Source organism: Haliotis rufescens, unplaced genomic scaffold, assembly GCF_023055435.1.
Source record: "Haliotis rufescens isolate VD_foot unplaced genomic scaffold, xgHalRufe1.0.p SCAF_5, whole genome shotgun sequence".
In the NCBI taxonomy this organism is placed as follows: Eukaryota; Metazoa; Mollusca; class Gastropoda; order Lepetellida; family Haliotidae; genus Haliotis; species Haliotis rufescens.
The window spans coordinates 44,020,777-44,042,358 of record NW_025964223.1 but is presented as its reverse complement, the minus strand read 5'-3'; the positions used below and the strand labels follow the sequence as shown (position 1 = coordinate 44,042,358).

Sequence of the window (21,582 nt, the reverse complement as noted above, 5' to 3'; positions counted from 1 at the left end):
TTTTCTGGATGTAGTCCTATACCTGGAGTGTTGCTGACAGCAACAATCACTCACTCACTCGCTCAACACATGAAAACATTTCCATGTGACAAGAAGGTTTCTCTGTTGTAGTCTGACATATGACAATGTTTATGACTGTACATATGTATTGTATTGTAAATATCTTGGAACGGAAGATCACTTTCACACAATCAAAGTGAAAATATTACTGATTAGAGTGCCAAAAATAGATACAGTGCAATTACGGGGTAATTAAAAATGATACATATATCTCAAGTACAAAAAAATTACAGAGCATTTTTTATTCAAAAGAAATACAGTTGAAAGAGTAGAATACTGTGTTGATATTTCCCTCCAGTATACGGTAAGTAAGTATCAAGTTGTGTCTCTCACTGGGATCAGGAAGTTTATTGGTATTGATTATACCGGGCGGGTAGAAACATTATTATTAGAAACTTGCAGAACAGGTCTGTATAGCTGATGTCTCTACTGTGTTTTACCCAACTCGACCATCTCAACACTTGATATCTCACAGAAGCACTCATATAGGCCCTGCAAACAGCAGAGAAAATATTTACACAAGTCAATGTGATAATCACTTATTTGCTCTTTATATTTGGTGTGATGATGCATTAAATTGTATCATTCATGCTTCCTCCTGACTATCAGCATGTGAACAGCTTTGAATGGTGCATAAGGAGACAGCATTGGCTGATAGAGGCTGATACTTTGTGTATAGCTTTATGGTGACTTCTGGCAAGTGGGCTATTCAAGTCGGTGATGCATTGAACTCATTTATGCATATTTCACTGTACATTGATTTGCTTTTTATTTCATTAGGTCCATAGCAAAACGTTGTTATTGTAAGTATCCTGTGCTATGATGTATACTGTACTGATAATTGATGTTTTTTCTCATCAATTTTCATAAATGTTAGGACTCTCCCCAAAACAAGATGAAAATATTGTGGTTTGTTAGTTACTGAGTGAGTGAGTGAGTATGGTTTTACGCCGCTTTTAGCAATATTCCAGCAATATCATGGCAGGGGACACCAGGAATGGGCTTCACACATTGTACCCATGTCGGGAATCGAACCCGGGTCTTTGGCGTGACAAGCGAACGCTTTAACCACTAGGCTACCCGACTGCTCCTGTAAGTTATTGATTGTATTAACAAGTTTAAGGGCGTCTTAACAACCCCTGTACTGTGTCAGTCTATAATACATGATATTATCAGTGTTCACATAGGTTGTCATTCAAAATGTTTATTGCTCAGGTTACACACATTACAGCCACCAGCTAGTATTGTATGACTGATACGGGTTTCAATTGAGGTAGGTTGACCATAGTAGTTATTCATCATCTTTAAACAATTTGATAAGTTTTGTCAATGCCTTTAATGTATCGAAAATTACCATTCTATATCACTGTGTCCTAAGTATTAATTGTGTATTCAGTGTATTACATTTTCCATAGGTTCAAAGGTGTTCAGCTCTGGCATTGTATGCTTATGAGGAGTTTGCACTCATATGGTTTGTAGGCATTTTACAACTTCTTCAATATGTTTTGTTGTGGATGAACTCACTAGTGGGCTGCTGCTGTGGTAGTAGTGGATAGAGCATTGTGCCCAGACAGCAGAATGTTGATGGTTCATTGCCTGGCCTTGTCATACTAAAATACATTAAATTATGGTAGTTATTGTTATTGTGCCTGACACTTGGCATTAAATTGTTAAAACAAATACTGGTCAACTCCATACTGTATCTCAGCAGGCTAGCACCCTACTACCAGCATTTGATAAGACCAGACTGCTACAAGCAGCCCCCACCACACCACACATGCACATGCATGCATGCAACAATTTTGAATGTGATATCATACCTCACCTCACTTCACCTCACCTATAAGCATTTATTAATGAATGATGTTTGAGTGTGTTTGAGATAACCATCCACCCACTATCCCAAGGCCAGTTATTTTTATGTTTGATTTGTGTGGTGACCAACCCACATATTTCGATCCTTCTGAAAACCAAAATATGTTTGCTTCATCCTAAAGATAATTATTGTTATTACAGATTAGTTTATGGATATTGTTTTGTCCATGGGGATTGTGGGTAAGAATTGGTGCCTAACTATGCCTGTCATGCAAGGCAACTAGATGGATCATGTGGTCCGAGGTTTGGTGACGTGATTGATTGTGTATCGTGAATCACTGATTTGTAACTAAATTAATTCTGGGTAGCCATCATATGGCTAGAGCTTTGTTGAGAGCAGTCACCAAACAAGCCATATAGTTTCTGTTATAGCACTCATAGTATTCAGTAGTTAAACAAGAAGACTGAAGATGTTGATGGTTGCACTGTCAAAACAGCTGAATGGATGCTAGAGACAGGCTTAAACATCACACTAAGCATCATGTCTGAGTCAGCAGGTATGTACTGTCCTGTGATCCTGAATAAGAAATATTGGTGAAATATCTTACACTACCGCTGTCACAACTAGACAGGTACATGTACACTTTGACTGGACAGTCATCAGCTTCGTGGCAACTCTTAAATGCTCAGGCTAAACTGAACACATATGTGCTTGTTATCAAGACATGGGATATCTCAGTCACTTCTTTGTGGTTTAAAATTCACTATTTGAACAAATACAATTCAAGATTGGCCCTTAACCTTGACATATTTTCAGCCAGGGTGGCTGAAAGTGACACTTGACTACAGGGGCATGTAGGGAAAGCAACTATCTGATAAATATTGATCATATGACAGTATTGTAATCAGGTCACTCACAGCATTCATAATCATATAAATCAACTCACAAGTTGTTGCTACACTGTATTCTTGTTGCATCATTTTCTAGTGATTTATTATGATGTTTCCTTGGTTACCTTATCTGTTTTGTAAGCCTACTTTGTTTGTAGTCTAGCTAGGTAACCAAGGTAAACCTGGTGTAGGCAGTGTAAGAATGCACCACACAGGTTTAAAAAAGCTTGCTGAGTCTGTGAAAAAAAGTAAAATAGAATGGACTCTTCACATTGTTATTTTTGTTCTGAAGATGTTGCAATGTGTATACTATTAGTTGTTTTATTTGTTTTGTTTGCTATTTAGTGCCGCTCTCAGCAATTTTTCTAGTTATATGACAGCATTCTGTAAATCATTGAGTCTAGACCAGACAGTCCAGTGATTGACTTCACGAGCATCAATCTACACAAATGGGAAGAGGATGATGTGCAATCAACCAGGTCACCAAGTCTGACCATTCAATCCAGTTAGTCACCCCTTAGAACATAGCTTGCCTGGAGACATCTATCCTTACCTGTAGTCATAACAGATGTTATGTCAGTTTAGCTTATCATGTCACCTATTGTAAACTATGGTCTTGTAGTATGACACATATCACTCATTTGCTTTTTGTGGTGAATTCAAAAATTTGCAGAAGGAATAATATAATTTATGTTTTTGGCTGTGATCATTTTTTAGTGTCAGCAGAATCTTTACATCAGAAGTCTCATCTGTATGGAACTGGTGTGGACCCAGTGCACTATGGTATGGTCGTCATGAAGCTGACATGACAAACAACATATCCATGACAAGGAAACATTGTAACACTTTAAGTATCAAAGAAATATGAATTATTGATTTGTAATTTAGATAGTATTTTTAAAAACAAAAGAACAAAAGATGTTTGTTTTATCCAGTTTCTTTCTGTTTTAGGTCACACAGATAGAAGACTGTACAGCAGTGTATTAGTGGTCAGAAGTGTCTTACATGCCTCTGAATTTATTATGATGATTCCGCACATGTTCCTGCTTAGATGTCGTATGAGAAAAGATGTGAAACATTAAAGTGAAATAGAAATATGAGTAATTTGGGCAAAGAATGTAAAAACTAGTTTGCTGGTTGTTTATTTTCATTTATTTTTCATAACAGGTTTTGAATATAATATCACTACAAATGAAATGTTGTAGAAACTATGCATAGGAAATCTCACAAAAATATCTTTCTTAAGTTTGTTCACAATTTTTGTTTCAAATTATATGAATAAATATTTGTTCCAATTGTTTGGATGTTTTTATCTGATTCTACAATACAATCAGTCTGTAGGTAAGCTCCAGGATGCACAATTCAGCAACTGTTATTAGGGTTATAATATGTAGCATATTGGTAATATTTATTGAAAGCTGAATCTTGCATATGGATGAACATCAACTCTTTGAATTGAAGCAGTGTGTACCATGCTACACTCATTATTATCCCTGTCTTGGCACAGGCACCATGTTATTAGTGATAATCCCATACCCTCCACTCCCTATCAGGCACTGACTTCAATCCGAGTCTACCACAGACACCACTCTTTTAGCTGTGTGTCCACCTGACAGTGTACTGGTATTTCATTTGACATTCATTGACATGACAAGGTGTATGTTTATGTGCACACATGTCTTTTTCCATTCTATATATATATATTAAACATGGATTCTGCAAAACATTTTGTGAAGGCTCAAAACTATATTATGATCTGGATGAGTGTCTTAATGTATCTTTATCACATTTGTTCTTGTGCAGCATATACAACACAATGTGTTTTAACTAATATGTACTGTGTCTGTTCACACATCTGTTTATCAACACAAGTACCACCCTCGTGTACAGGCTAAACACTAATAAGAATTAACTTGAACATGAGGAGAATGTCAGTAGTAGTTTGGAACAGGAAGTGAGAGTTAATAGTAACAGCACACACTGCAGATTGTATCTATTGTTCATTCGTGTAGGGGTTGGTGATGACCTGTGCAGGACTAAGTACATCATAGTTGTTGCCTGTATCCACAGCTCTGTTGCTGAAGCCAGCATACGTGGGATGGTCCTCAGACACAGGGAAGTCAGCAGGACTCTTACGGCAGGATGTCCTGCATCTTGGTCTGGAATATGTCAGAGTTATACGCATGATGTGAGACAAAGGAACCTTCACTAGTATTGACATAGAATTATTGTTTTCATCTATAGCACATTTCACAAAATGAACACGACAGGAATGATGTTTGTGAAATGTACACATATATCTTACATACATCATATTGCTAGTAAATGACATATACAATGAATATTTTTTGTAACACCCTTTTGTGGATGTATTGAGAATAAATGGAAAATCTGTGAATGGTCCATACTTTATGATGAAGAAGTAGATGACTTGAACTATAATGGCCACTCCGCCACCAGTGGCTATTCCTGCAGCAAATATGTCACCTGTAATTATAAACAAAATGATTGTCAAGACCAAAATGTTGTGTACCATCAGCTGGGCATTGACAGATATTTTCCAAATCTTTTCCAAATCTTTTTATGATTTTAATCAAGGTGCTCACATTATTTGATGCACCTCGAGAGAAAAAAACCGTTTGATTACAATATAGATTTTGATTATCGATCAGATCGTCTTGACTAGGCGCCTTCTTTTTATTTGAAGCAAGTGCAGGTAATAAGAGAAGTGGAATCTGATTGATTAATATAAGGGACATAGAAAGCTTCGATTGAAACCATAAATTCCATCATAGTGTTAAAGAGTGGTCAGGTAGCCTAGTGGTTAAAGCGTTCACTCGTCACGCCCGAGTTCGATTCCTGACATGGGTACAATGTGTGAACCACATTTCTGGTGTCCCCCGCCTTGATATTGTTGGAATATTGCTGAAAGCAGCGTAATATCAAACAGACTCACTCACTCACTCATGTGTTAAATGTCATACTTGGGAAAACATCCTGACTGCCATCAGATAGGCCAACTGCACCACATGGTTGAACACTCTTGCAAGTACAGTTAGCCATATTAGGTCTATTACTGAAAGAATCAGGAGACGTTTCACTTTGACGTTGACTGTGACTTTCGTATGGAATAGCTGTGAATGATTCTGTGCGCCTGTTAGGTTTTAGTCTGGTCCATCCCTTTGCAGTTGTAAATAAGGATGTAATTAATTGCCTCAGCAGTTGTTGTCATTGGCTGGGTTGTTTGGGTTGTTGAGGGAGTATTGATTGTATTCGGCTTAGGTCTGGTCCATCCCTTTGTAGTTGTTAATAAGGATGTAATTGCATCAGCAGTCATTGTCATTGGCTGGGTTGTTTGGATGGTTGTTGAGGGAGTATTGGTTGTAGAACCGTTGGTGTTTGGCTCAAAGCACTCTAAAGAAAGCTTGTCTGTTTAAAACCAAATGTAGTATGTTGTAGGCAGAAATTTATCTGAGAGCGTTTTGATATTTTGGAACCCTCCCTTTTAAAAATGCTGGATCCGCCCTTGATTCCCCAGCCAAACTGCTATTTATGTCACAATAACTTTAGTTTAATTGAGGCACACATGTTCTACATTGCATTTGGGTCTTGTCATATTACTTTGTTTAGCTATACTTTGTTGATGCCATACCTCAACCCCATACCGAGTATCTTCATTGAGCATGTTACTTGACTTAATAAAAGCTTCAGGACACAAACTACTCCTCAATATTTAAGTGCTGTCATTGAATCATGATTATTATATTTCAAGTGATGGGATCTGAATATAACATACATGGAAGTAAACACATGTCATGATCAGATGTCTATTTGATTGATGATGATAGAACCATTTTTATTTAATCTGAGGTGTGTGTGTACATACCTGATGATGACTTAAGCTTGAGCAGCAGCTGCCCCAACAGTCTGGCTCCAGGTCTTGCAGCCACCACCAGTATCCAAATCTCCTCACCCGTGGGGACAGTTTTAGACAGTGTTAGAGTTTGAACAACACCATTTGTACACTGTGTACTCGTTTTCCACCTCTGTATAGTCATGTATGTATCACACTGTTGTGACCAGCCAATAGGGAACATCTCCACCTGTGCTGTCTGTGAAACAGTCAGCCTACAGGAACACATCCTTCCCCCCTGTGTTGATCTGAGCTGAAGACACATCCAGTATGACTTGGTTAGAGCTGGTCTCGGTCCCAGAAGAGCTGTTCTCGGTCCCAGAAGAGCAGGTCTGTAGACCTTGACAGTAAATCAACCGTTATGATTTAATTACCACACCCAACAGTTACATGGAGGTACATTACTTCAAGTACACATAAAACAGAAACCCAGATACACATTTTTGGATTATTGTCCCAAGCCTCTTCACATATAAATGTACTTACAAAACCACATACAATTCATACGTCCCGAGTTCTAAAACCTCTAGTGCTTATATCGTAAAACAATTCAGTTGATATAAGATGAGCATTCTCTTGAGTGGACATACGATATTTACGAATGCCGTTATTTCTAACCCGTTGGGTAAAAATATACTGATGTCAAACACAGTGGCTTATGGTCCTCGTTGACTGCTTGACTGAGCGCCCATTACACATTTTATTAGATCTTATTATGTTCTCTGACTAACAACACATAGAGTCTCAAATTTTATAGAACACTTAGCATATGTACTGCAATGAACTCGTTCAACAAATAAAAACGTGTAAACTATCAGGGGTCTTTATAAGCAACTCGGACATCTACTCACTTGTAGATAGTTTACACACCGATAGATAACCTAATGTCTGGGTGGCATACGTACAAAACCAGTATATATAGATCACTGACACATGACGAGCAATGTTGACTGAGCGCCTGTTACACAGTGTATAAGTTGCTAGTATATGGCTGAAATCTTACCTGAGCTTACTGACGGCAGTGTGAGGACAACGAGAGTCAACAATACGTCCATGATAATCTAATTTTAGATGTTCTTCTCTGTAGTGAATTTCTCAGGGTGATATTGACTTACAATCAGGGAGTAGATGGTTCTATGATACTGAATACCATTCTTGTACATGTATAGCAGCCTTCGAGTTATGCCAAGTAGGGTTTGTTACAAATGCTAATAACTCTTTGCATGATAACCAATCTGTCCTTTGTGTATAGTCTGATATCCCACAAACATATACAGTGAAGCCTCGATATGCAGACTATATTTCCTAATAAATCGCCCGGGTAGGCGTTTCCAGCGTTAACTAATATTGATCAGAGTGTAATGTTTTAGGGGCCTTGATTTCCGGACCAGTCGGGTCTCGACTAAAGAGGGTTTTCTGTATTCTACTCAACCATTTGTATGGATATTGAGATATGTCTCGCTATCTTCATTTGAAGTAATCAGTTTGGTGTATGGTGCAATAATAGAAATATCTTCAGTTAGGTTTCGGCAGTACAATATTCCCGTAATTCTTTTGTAGATGTCCACTGCCAAGTATTTCCATACGGAAAGGTAAAGAAAGACGTATTTTGATTGTGGTACTTAGCGTTGATGGATATTTCAAGCAAATGTATCCAATATTAAACATTGTTAGACTTATCTTAGTATAAAGCATAAATATATGTAACATATAGACGTTTTTCTTAGTTGTTTAATATGTTTACCCAGTTCGAGTCATATTTGCAACGAAATTATTTTAAACTATACCAATTGCTCTTAATCATGCCAAGACTGATATTTGCCAATGTCTATTCTAATTTTACTGACACAAATCTGTTTAGCGTTAAGTTCAAGCAGGTTCTCTAACCATGGATTATCGCTCAGTAACTCTACTCATGTGACAGAAATATTCTGAAATGTGTTATGTGATCTAGTGCAAGCTGTATTTGATAACCAGGGACACTGCAGTGAATAAGTGCACCACTGAATGACATGTATATTCTCGTACAATTAAAAGTCCCGTGTCAGGATGAACTCCAACAACACCCATCCCGTGTGACTGATTCTACTCGCATCCTTCTCTGGGACCTGACACTCACTGTATAACAAGACAACACTGACAATCTTGGGTCATAGCTTCAAAACATACTAAATAATGCAACGAAAGGAGAAGCCGAACACAGTTGATTTCCGAGAATACCAGCATCTCCAGCGTAAAGAAACTCTACTGTCTAAAATCTGAGGCCAATTTCTTTGTTTCAAGTATCTACTGGAACAACTTATTTTTTTTAAATGACAGGAAGACACGAAGTGGCCCAGTCGTTATTCGCTGTGTAGAGTTGTGTCATTAGTGTCATGATCGATGATCGTTGGTTCGAATCCCAAATATTCCCTGATTATGATCATTTGTCAATGAGGTTTGTACCAAAGTGATGAAAGTCCAAGACCTGTGTCACTTTGGGCTTTCTTCCCATATTAGGCTTATACACCGTCACATAACTGGAATACTGAGCATAAACACTCCACATCTGCGTAATTGTCAGAAATACAAGGAATTCTTTAAGTGTATATGTTTATAGGCATGCATGCATATGTCCACATCGGACAAGATTCTTATCTCTTCGTCAAGAATTATCTATTCCATAAAGCTGAATTCTACCTTGACAAAGAATAGATAACACGCCTGGATATTTAGTCAGTGTATATATACATTGTAAATGTAAGAGAATAAATAACCTGTCAGATTCCATTTGGCCTAAATGGCAAAACAGGGTAAAATAGCTGTTATAGAAATAGCTGCAAAGAACATCTGATCGAAATGACTTGCCATTTATTATTGCACAGAAAGGGGTACAATGACATGACAATTTAAACTGGGGATAAAAACGATAAGGCCTGCTGATGATTGTGACCTTTCCTTCGAAACACAAATGACACACGTATATCTAACTCCATGCATCTCTATTACAGTTATGGTTCTTACAATATCGACGATTCTTACACTTTTGCAATATGTTATTACGCCGACTAAGTACATGCACATAAACATTACCTACAGTTTTATGTCACACAGGGTGACTTCTCTGTCTCATCCATGTATCTTTACACTATCAGGAGAAGCGAACACTGTGTATAAGTATATATGTTTGTTGTACCGTTTAATTCCACCCAACACTGAATTTAAACCAGCACGTACACAATCCAAGTCTTTGCATATATAATATAATTTATGGGGGCATGGGTGGCCAAGTCGTCTAAGGCGCCGCGATTCCCTTGGGCACGCCAGAAACCTATGATTGTGGGTTCGAATCCCGGTTCGCCTCGATTATGTTTCTAGGTTTGTCAGCACCATACCCGTGCTCGTGTGTTTCACCGAAGTGGTAAACGTGTGAGACCTGCATCACTTCGGGCTTTCCTCCCACATTAAGCTGACACGCCGTGATATAACTGGAATACTGTTAAAAGCGCCGTTAAACCCAACTCACTCACTCACTATATACTTTATATGAATATCGATATAGCTTCGTTTAAATGAAATACCCAAGACCTATTTGTTTTTTTGTTTTTTTTCTGACAGTCTGAAAGGAGCAATCTTTCAATTCATTTTTAGCGGCATTGTAAAATACACACGATCGCGAGTGAGTGAGATTATCACAGTGTTGTATGTTTTGTTTTCTTTGTTTGTTGTTGAATGCCGCCCTCGGCAATATTCATACTATATGACGGCGGTCTGTAAATAATCGAGTCTGGACCAGACAATCCAGTGATTGACATCATGAACATCGATCCACGCAATTGGGATCGATGACTTGCATCAACCAAGTCAGCAAGTCTCACCACCCGATCCTGTTAGTCTTACGACAAGCATAGTCGCCACTTACGACAAGCATAGTCGCCACTTACGACAAGCATAGTCGCCACTTACGACAAGCATAGTCGCCACTTACGATAAGCATAGTCGCCACTTACGACAAGCATAGTCGCCACTTACGACAAGCATAGTCGCCACTTACGACAAGCATAGTCGCCACTTACGATAAGCATAGTCGCCACTTACGATAAGCATAGTAAAGGCAAAAAGTTGTGACTATACATGACAATACAACCAAACTTAGGCTTTAGTTCGAGGATGATGGGAAAGGAAAGCTAATATTTTCATTTCTGAGCATTATGTCTTGTAGTCGTCCGGCGTGATATTTCAGGAATATTGAAATGTGGCGTAAAACAAACAAAGTGGCGTAAAACCATACTCACTCACTCTTGTAATCGTTTTCAAACATCTGCTTCCCTAAATATTTTCCTTGAGGCATTTATTAACCGCAGGCAAACGACATGTGTACATTGTAACAATAACATGTAGAATTGCACGAAGTGAAGGTCTTGTGAGGTAACATGATCGAACAGGTACATTATAACATACGAGATAACACAAGAAATTAGGAACTGAATGGTAAGCACTCAAATAATGCATACTTAGCCAATTCAGATTTAATCATTCCATTTTATTGTTCAGTATATGACATTACTTGTTCCATGTCTGTGATAGCAATCTTAGTCAAATTTAGTAGTTGTGATGTTTATTAATATTCATTTATGTTCCGTCATTTCAAAAGTAATTACGTGTGAGGGAGCAGTATAATTGTTTCTCGGTTTTCAGTATATATGTATCTCCATGTATGTGCTCATTCAGTCCAACATTTCTGGGTGAATCTCAAGATCTAGTTGCGCATCAAAGTAAGTATTTGAATTATTTCTATAATACATGTCAACACATCGTTTAAGCATGATGCAGTTAATGTGTGTAGCTATAGCATGGACATATCTGTATTTTCATTAGCAGCACAAAATCATTTAATCCATATTAACATTGTACAACACACATGTGTGTTGTGTGAGAGATTTTTGATAATGTATGTTGTTGTAATATTTGTTCTATACGAGATGCGTGCGACTGTCAGTGACTCCTGTAAAAGATTAGTGAGGTGAGGTGAAATGGGGTTTAACGTCGCGTTCAAGATTATGGCACTTTTGTAGCGACGTGCATGCACATGTGCATGTATCTGTTTGGCTGCTTGTACTAGTCCGGACTGATGCTGATGTTATAGTGCTAGCCAATTGAGATACCATGCCGCAGCTTAACAGGATTACCCAACTCAGACTCCGAGCAAACCAGTCCTTGTTTTAGCCCATGAATACCGAGCGCCCGGCAGGGTAACAACAAGTTTCATAATTTAACGTCTTTTTGTATGAAGAGTCCGGGGATCGAACCCACGACCTTCCGCTGCCTGGGCAGACACTCTATCCGCTAGACCACGGAGGCAATGTAGAGGATTAGTTTTTGTTGACTTAGCAATATCCCAGTTATATATAAGCAACAAGTACATCACCTTAGCTATATGAGCAGCGATCAACAAAGTCAACAGTCAAAGTCAATAGTCAGTCAACAGAAACGCCCAGCCAGACTCCCTCTTACGACCAACATAGGTCAACGTGGACTTTTTCTTACCCTGTATACGACGGGGCTTTGCACTGCAGGGATTGGGGACATAAACTGTACAAAGCTTGTGTCTAGTGAGTGAATACGTTGGGCTTAAACGACGCTTTGAATCGTATTTCGTTTGAGCACGACGTGTTAGCTTGATGAAAACTGACGAAGATCCCAGATGTTTGCGGATGTGGTGAACTCCGCGATCGCGAGTATGTTACACGAACCGAGAACATCGGGGCGAATATGGGATTACAGTGAGTGATTTCACATTTAAAGTCGTAACTGTAATATCTTTGCTGTAAATGAAAGCAACGCGAGCAATAACATTTTTTGTATTATTTGATCATAAAGTACATGTACAGTAATACGGGAGGGCAATTATCACAGATCCATTCAAAAGGACGCCCGAAAGATACAAGCAAAATATGTCTGGACAAACACATGAACTACAATGAAAGCATGTGATTCACGCAGATTTTCACATTTAATGATGAAGAAAATCACTGTGACATGTGTACAATCAGATTCCCGCTTAAATGGTTAAAACATCTTTTAGATTTGATGCCTAACGTTATGAAGAGATGGGATTAGAATCCATGATAATTGAAAACTGGTAGGCATATGGGATGCTTCTGCAAAGCTGAATGTGGTGGCTTAGCTCATGGTCACTTGTATATAACAATGGTCAAACACTCAAGACATTGTCAACTCTATCTTGTATATAAATTAATTCCTTTTTAAGATGAGAAGCTTCATCTTTGCTCTCCTGCTGCTTGGGGTTGTGGTCCAGCCGACTGATGCTTTTTGGGGTGCAATTCTCAAGCTCCTGAAGATACTTGGGACAACGCTGCTTGGAAGTAATATTAACTTAGGCACATATCCATGTCCGAATATCTAAGAATTTGAATGTCTATCAAAGAATGTTTGTTGTCAAGACATTATAAATTTTACATGTTATCAGATGAATGATCCGTATTTCGCATTCCTAGGTATAACATGCTTCGTATGTTCAGGCGTACGTTCAAAGCAGGACCTCCTCTTCTACATTAGTTCCATTGGGTACAATGTGTGAAGCCCATTTCAGGTGTCCCCCGCCGAGATATTGCTGGAATATTGCTGAAAGTGGCGTAAAACCATACCTCACTCCAATTATGGTCATGTCGCCAGAAAGGATCTCAATAGCTGATCGTAGCCGTCGTTCTTTCACGTATAGTCAGAATTCTGAATAAATAATTAAATTCCACGAGGAATACAACCTATTCCGTAGAACAAACGTGGCATTCCATTTTGCAGGTACATGTACATTTTTACATTCAAATAGTGAGAATTTATTTTTTGAACATTTGTGATCACCACGCAGTTAAACAAATATCATTGTAAACGTGTTATAAACTAGCCCCTCTACAGTACTGGTTACCCAAACATGAAGTGACGTCTCAATAAAAATATGTTGCACAATATATAGCCATGATTGTTGCCACTGTGCAGAAAAGCCCTGACGATTCCGGGTTTTCAGCACCCATGCTTGTCGTAAAAGGCGACAAACGGGATCGGGTGGTCAGGCTCACTGACTAGTCTGATGCATGTCATCGTATCCCAATCGATGCTCATGATGTCAATGATTGTCTGGTCCCGACTCGATTATTTACAGACCGCCGTCATATAGCTGGAATATTGCTGAGTGCGGCGTTAAACAACAAACAAACAAACACACATAAGCTGACGCTATCCTTCTACTTGAAGCAACGATAGATTCGGAGGGTAAGCGTGGTGTTCAAGATGTTGACTCGAATGGAGATGGGAAGCTTGATATGGCCGAACTGAAAGCAGAGTACGGACAACTGGGCGCTCGTGAACTTATGCACTTTGCTGATTCAAATGGTAGGTTGTTTGTGTATGCATACTATTGTTACTGGATCCACTGTTAAGAGACAAGAGAACCGAGGATTACTGCCAAAGACGATTTCTTTGCCCTTCCCGAATGTATTATATGTATCAAATGATTGACAATGATTCTCAATAGGTAACCACGTTCTTGAGGCTCAGGAGATTGTGGCATTGGAGCGATACGCAGACTCCCACACATAAGGTAAACATTAAGCATTACGTTGAATCGATATTAATTAGCGCTTTCATTGATTGGGAGCAAAATATAAAAAATCATACAAAATGGATCTCCTGCTGATATGTTCAATAATGATAATATTCTCGGTTTGCTATTCTCTGGCTACATTTAAGAGAAATGACATCGCGAACTATCAAAAATCACATGTGTTACGAGCTGGTAAAGTGTATGTATGTGTATGGATACTAATACATGTTTCTGTATGCACTCGCTAATGACGTTATTTTATTTTAACAGAGGACATGGAACAACAATGAAAATCTCCGATTAACATGAACGTTTCAATGAAATAAATTGTTTGCAATCGATTTGGGTGTCTGGGTTTTCTTTGTTTAGAAGTGAAAGTTTGATGTAACGATCCACGTGATAAAAGCCGACTATCAGACAAGTCACCGAATCTGACCATTTAATGCAATTGACTCCGTGGTTCAACGTATGTTATTTGGAAATTACTTTACCCCCTGGTAATAGTTTATATATTAAAAGGCCCTGACTGAAAAGCATCATTGTAACATTGTTTTCGTCCGTGGCAGGGAACTAACTTCAGGAACTGTGTCGTCGATGGCACGTGCATAGAGGGTTCGTAAAACTAAAGCATGTATACATACAAAAATACATGTATTGTGTTTTGGTATTCACTCCCTCACCATTATCACTCAAACCTGTAGACCATGAGTGAGTGAGTGAAGTGAATGTTATCAATATTTCCACAATAACGGTATGGTCTATAATTATTCAGGTATGTATCAGGCAAACGCTATACCATAATCAGGTTGAATCTGGGATTCAACAACACAATACTACAATATTTTATCAAACGGCTAGCACGGTACAGGGAATAGCTACACCTTACTCTACTTTGCTACCTGAGATTTAAGTCACAGAGCAGTATGTTGAGACGTTTGGTAATGCTATTAACTAACTAAATAATATAATTGAAATGACTATTTAAATGTATTGTACTCAAGTGAACGACGACGTTTTGCATTATACAGAAATCATTTTAAAGGATAGGTATGACTAAGCACTGCGCATGTATGACAATCCAATAAAAGGAGCATTCGAGAATACTTAACAACATGAATGATTGCTCAATCCAGTCCTAGTGCTTTACACAAACACACAGTACATGGCAGGCCAGATCATGGTCAGGACGCCCCAGTGTTATTGAAATTGGTCTTGGTCATTCTCAATGTCAGTTATATATATTGGTGAATGTATATTATCAAACTATCTAATTGCTTTGAGACCTATGCCCAGAAGGCGCATGCTCATTGGCAAATCTGGTGATGCCATACTTCCGAACTCTGTACGTCCCCAATTGATTGTCATGGGCTGGACCACCTGAGGTATAACACCCCTTTATCATCAGTCTTTGCAGCTTGGAGATCTGCTGCAGCATAAAACTGTCCTCGTAGACACTCGGTGTTGGGTGTGGAAAAGGGATGCTGCATCAGTTTCCTTTCAAACATGGCTACCCAACAACCGTGTTAAAAAAGACGACATAGAGATTCTGACAGTTCCTCGTCTGACAGAAAGCCTCCATGGTCTGGTTGTAGAGCATCCCCCCAGAGAGCAGAAGGTCCGGGGTTCAATCCCCGGCTGCATTATAGCAAAAGACATTGAAAGATGATACTTGTTGTTACCCTGCCTAGCTCTCGGCATTAAGGGGCTAAAACAAGGACTGGTCGGCTCGGAGTCACGATACTGTGTCTGGGTATTCATGTTAAACTGCGGCATGGTGTCTCAGTGGGCTAGTACTATAAATCGGCATCAGTCCGGACTAGTACAAGCAGCCACACAAACACACACACGTACATGCACGTCGCTATATAAGTGCAATAATCTTTGACGCGACACTAAAATCCATTTTACCTCACCTCCTCGTGTGACACGTTTCTTCATTATTGAAGCTTGTGAAAAGAACCTATTCAACTGAATCTATTTACAACCGCCAAAGGTTACGTGCCTCTGGTATCAGCGGAGAGATTACAAATGACAGAACGCCCTGAACCGACTGTCTCCTTGTAGAGCATGCATGGAGACAGAAATCTGTTAATCTGCTCAAATTAACAAAAGTTTGTCAATGTCCATTTTGCTATCACAGTGCACAAGACACTGATATAGTGTTGAAGGCATTGCCTGTGATCCAGCATGCTGCCTGACCAAAGATAAAATAGTCAATGAACTGGTTCAACACTAAAGTTTCAACACTTGTGTTGAATGGTCACTTTTTCTTGACGATTTCAACATTTCTTGTCGAAATATTATGAATACGATTGAAAGACAGCTACAACTCTGTCTTAACGAAATTTTTAAAAAATGGGCCAATGAAGATGGCTTCAAGTTGTCTAAATCCAAAACAAACAGTATTTACTTTTGTCGTAAATGCAAACCTGCCACAGTAAAAGAGGAGTCCCGGTCCTGGTTCTCATATTTACCCATCATCTGACATTCTTTCCACACATCCATTTTTTTAAATGTTAGACCCTCGCTGATTGGCTGATTAAAAAAGTTCACCTGACGCGACCTTCTGTCTTAGATCGGTCTTCACGCAGAGTGGTATCGTATCGTGGGTTAAAGGTCTGATTTTAATGGTATTATTGCAATGATACGTCTGTGTTCGAGGTGAGTGAGGTACAATTTAGGTGGTATCATTAATTCCTTATCCATATAAGTTAAACAAATCTCTTTATGGAACACATATTCGGTTGATCGCAATAAGATTCTATCATGACAACACAAATACAATCGCTTTCGTTATAATAGAAGTGCTGTCTGATGACTTTCCTTCGGCACAGTCGACTGTTTTCTGTGTATTGAATGTTAGAATTCAAGAATCAGTTACGTAGCAATCACAGATCGTCTTTATTTCCGAGGGGGCACGGGTGGCCAAGTCGTCTAAGGCGCCGCGATTCGCTATGCAGAGTTGCGTCCCTTGGTCACGCCAGAAACCTATGGTTGTGTGTTCGAATCCCGGTTCGCCTCGATTATGTTTCTAGGTTTGTCAGCACCATACCCGTGCTCGTGGGTTTCACCGAAGTGGTTAACGTCTAAGACCCGCATCACTTCGGGCTTTCCTCCCACATTAAGCTGACACGCCGTGATATAACTGGAATACTGTTAAAAGCGGCGTTAAACCCAACTCACTCACTCACTCACTTTATTTCCGAGCGTGTGTCCTTAAACAATACAAACATTTTACCACTGTACTTAAATCATCTAACAGGGATTATAATAGAAAACTGCACAGCTAATACAACACTCAGTTCGCGCTGAAGAAAATGAAGCGACAATGGCATGTCTTGTAAGTACACTAGAATGTTATAACTTCTACATTTAGAAGTCGGGGAAATGGGACGTCGTAAATAGGACGGGATGAAATTAAGTCAAATGAACGCTTTATATATGTGCAAGTATACAATTTTACATATTACTCATTTTGTCACTGAATGTTCATCACGTGGTATATATATTTTTGTTAATGTTACAACCGCAGAAGGTCTCAGAAAGAGGTGCGCTATCAAATGATGTGGATAGGGATATTGCGATAAGTCATGTCATACGTATTTGAAGTAATCAATTTGGTGTATGGGGGATCCTCAGGACAGTTTGGGTAATAAATTATTCACGTATGTCTTTTGTAGATTTCTACTACCAAGTGCTGTCACCCATGCTTGCCGTAAAAGGCGACTATGCTTGTCGTAAGAGGCAACTAACGGGATCGGGTGGTGAGACTTGCTGACTTGGTTGATGCATGTCATCGATCCCAATTGCGTGGATCGATGCTCATGTTGTCAATCACTGGATTGTCTGGTCCCGACTTGATTATTTACAGACCGCCATCGTGTAGCTGGAATATTGCTGAGTGCGGCGTTGAACAACAAACCAACAACAACCAAGTGCTGTCCAATGGAAACATAAAGAAGAATGTGTATTGAGTGTGGTACTGGGAACCTCTTGATTTTGCGTTGATGGATATTTCAAGCAATAATTATTGAACCCGATATTTAACTTTGTTAGACTGTAGCTTAGTATAAAGCATAAACATATGTAATACAAGGAGACATTCTTTTCCAAGTTGTTGAATATGAATATCCAGTTCGAGTCACATAAAAAAAAATAACATTTTTGAATCAAACAAATAGCCCTTGATCACGTCACGATTGTGCTATGTATCTAATTTTATTGTCCATTTGCCGACACAAATTTGCTGAAACAGTATTCAAACAACGACTGTAGTTTTCCGTTTCGTTGTTGTCATCCTGGTTCCAGAATGAGACAATACTCTTGATCCAGCATAATTCTAAACCACAGCTGTAAGAAGATAGGAGCAGTCGGGTAACCTAGTAGTTAAAGCGTTCGCGGCGCTCGTCACGCCGAAGGCCCGGGTTCGATTCCCGACATGGGTACAATGTGTGAAGCCCGTTTCTGGTGTCCCCCGCCGTGATATTGCTGGAGTATTGCTAAAAGCGGTGTAAATTCATTTCATGTGTAATGCTAGACAAATAAAACCAAATGGCAAGATAATTGACAAATACCTAAAACCACAAACCTTAGAATACTGCCACCAACCTCTGATATTTTAAATAACCTTTTATGATTGTATTATATTTATTCTTATTTAAATACTAATATATTATACACCATTCTATACCTCATCATTTTAATATAGATATATACAAACAAACAAACCAAACTAAAATATTAATATGCCACTGCTATAATATTAACCACCTTCCATTTACAATTGATTTCTTGTTGTTGACGATAACCACATTGATTGTGTATCTGTGTTATTGTCTGTACAAGGAGGTGTTTTGAAAACTGGAATTGCACATTATTTGTTGTATAGGACGACTGAGTTGTAACGCCATTACTGTACTTGGGTACTGACAAAAGATGTGAGTCATATGCGCATGTAACTGTATGTTATCTAACTATCTACATAATATGTTCTTGCTGCCGATTGAACTGAACGCAAAAACACGTTAAGTACAAACTATGTTTGATATCCAGGGACATCTCGGTGAATAACATGCTGTCATGATGACCTCCACTCTCACCCTTCATCACTGTTTAACAAGTAGAACATACCTTTGCTAGACTGTTTTGTTGAAGTTCGGATATTCTTGGGTGCCCAGCTAACAGACATTTCTGTCTGAAACCTGAGGCCAATGTCTATGCTTCCAGTATTTTCTGGAACAACTTATTCTTTAAATATGACAGGAAGGCACGAAATGCCCAGTCGTCCATTTCGCCGTTATTCGCTGTGCAGAGTTGTCATGGTCCGATGATCGTGTGTGTAGAGTTGTGTCATTAGTGTCATGATCGATGATCGTTGGTTCGAATCCCAAATATTCCCTGATTATGATCATTTGTCAATGAGGTTTGTACCAAAGTGATGAAAGTCCATGACCTGTGTCACTTTGGGCTTTCTTCCCATATTAGGCTTGTACACCGTTATATAACTGGAATACTAAGCATAAACACTCCACATCTGCTTAATTGCCAGAAATACAAGGATTTCTTTAAGTGTATATGTTTATAGGCATGCATGTATATGTCCACATCGGACAATATTCTTATCTCTTCGTCAAGAATTATCTATTCCATAAAGCTGAATTCTACCTTGACAAAGAATAGACAACACGCCTGGATATTTAGTCAGTGTATATATAGAGAATCTCACCCGAGTGTCTTTTGATATCAAATATATCAACACTCGTTGATAAAAGTGGAAAAAAGTCGAGGCTTGCCGAGGATTTTTGCAACTCTTTTGAACGAGTGTTGATATATTTGATATGAAAAGACACGAGGGTGAGATTTTATTTATCGTCCAACATCATTCCTTCAACTTTTTCAGTTTGTCGACAGTAATTAGCAGTGTCTACAATGTAAAAAGTACTGCAAACAGCTTCAGTAGCAGAGCCATTAGTAATGTCATTTGATTGTGACGTCATGATAACCAGTGACGTCACAATGGTCTGCAAAGCATTGTGATGTAATTTCATTGCAGCGATATCTACAGTGTAGATATCGCTTGATCTCATCCAAGCGATATCTCCCGTGTGAGCCAGTTTTGGATGATAAATACATTGTAAATGCAAGAGAATAAATAACCTGTCTAGGTTATCCACCGAAACAGATTCCATTTGGCCTAAATGGCAAAACAGGGTAATATAGCTGTTATAGAAATGGCTGCAAAGAACATCTGATCGAAATGACGTGTCATTTATTAAATCATAGAAATGGGTACAATGACATGACAATTTAAACTGGGGATAAAAACGATAAGGCCTGCTGATGATTGTGACCTGTCCTTCGAAACACAAATGACACACGTATATCTAACTTCATGCATCTCTATTACAGTTATGGTTCTTACAATATCGACGATTCTTACACTTTTGCAATATGTTATTACGCCGACTAAGTACATGTACATAAACATTACCTACAGTTTTATGTCACACAGGGTGACTTCTCTGTCTCATCCATGTATTTTTACACTATCAGGGGAAGCAAACACTTTTACCGTTTAATTCCACCCAACACTGCATTTAAACCAGCACGTACACAATCCAAGTCTTTGCATATATATAATATATGGGGACATGGGTGGCCCAGTCGTCTAAGGCGTAGCGATTCGCTGTGCAGAGTTGCGTCCCTTGGGCACGCCAGAAACCTATGATTGTGGGTTCGAATCCCGGTTCGCCCTGATTATGTTTCTAGGTTTGTCAGCACCATACCCGTACTCGTTGGATTCACCGAAGTGGTAAACGTCTGAGACCTGCATCACTTCGGGCTTTCCTCCCACATTAAGCTGACACGCCGTGATATAACTGGAATACTGTTAAAAGCGCCGTTAAACCCAACTCACTCACTCACTATATAATATATATGAATATCGATTCAGCTTCGGTTAAATGAAATACCCAAGACCTATTTGTATTTGTTTTTTTCTGACAGTCTGAAAGGAGCAATCTTTCAATTCATTTTTAGCGGCATTGTAAAATACACACGAGTGAGTGAGATTATCACAGTGTTGTATGTTTTGTTTTGTTTGCTTGTTGGTGTTGAATGCCGCCCTCGGCATGTTCCAGCTATATGACGGCGGTCTGTAAATAATCGAGTCTGGACCAGACAATCCAGTGATTGACATCATGAACATCGATCCACGCAATTGGGATCCATGACTTGCATCAACCAAGTCAGCAAGTCTCACCACCCGATCCTGTTAGTCTTACGACAAGCATAGTCGCCACTT

At 39.0% G+C, this 21,582-nt stretch overlaps 2 protein-coding genes across 2 annotated transcripts in view; one reads left to right on the top strand and one right to left on the bottom strand.

Annotated features, from left to right (window-relative positions):
* The window catches only part of LOC124140009, a 63,800-nt gene extending 49,180 nt beyond the window's left edge, over positions 1-14,620 (top strand). Inside the window, exons 2-5 of the mRNA XM_046507342.2 lie at positions 12,930-13,044; positions 13,931-14,068; positions 14,211-14,276; positions 14,550-14,620. Of these exons, the coding sequence (XP_046363298.2) occupies positions 12,930-13,044; positions 13,931-14,068; positions 14,211-14,275 (318 nt within the window). The 3' untranslated portion in view covers position 14,276; positions 14,550-14,620. The remainder of the gene's footprint in view (positions 1-12,929; positions 13,045-13,930; positions 14,069-14,210; positions 14,277-14,549) is intronic.
* On the bottom strand, positions 3,912-7,959 carry LOC124140010. The gene is made up of 4 exons (XM_048384564.1): positions 7,683-7,959; positions 6,653-7,019; positions 5,175-5,253; positions 3,912-4,925 (listed from the first exon to the last, which is right to left on the bottom strand). Exons 2-4 carry the CDS (start codon positions 6,942-6,944, stop codon positions 4,760-4,762), a joined length of 537 nt encoding a protein of 178 aa, XP_048240521.1. The 5' UTR covers positions 6,945-7,019; positions 7,683-7,959; the 3' UTR covers positions 3,912-4,759.
* Positions 14,621-21,582: the final 6,962 nt, after the last annotated feature.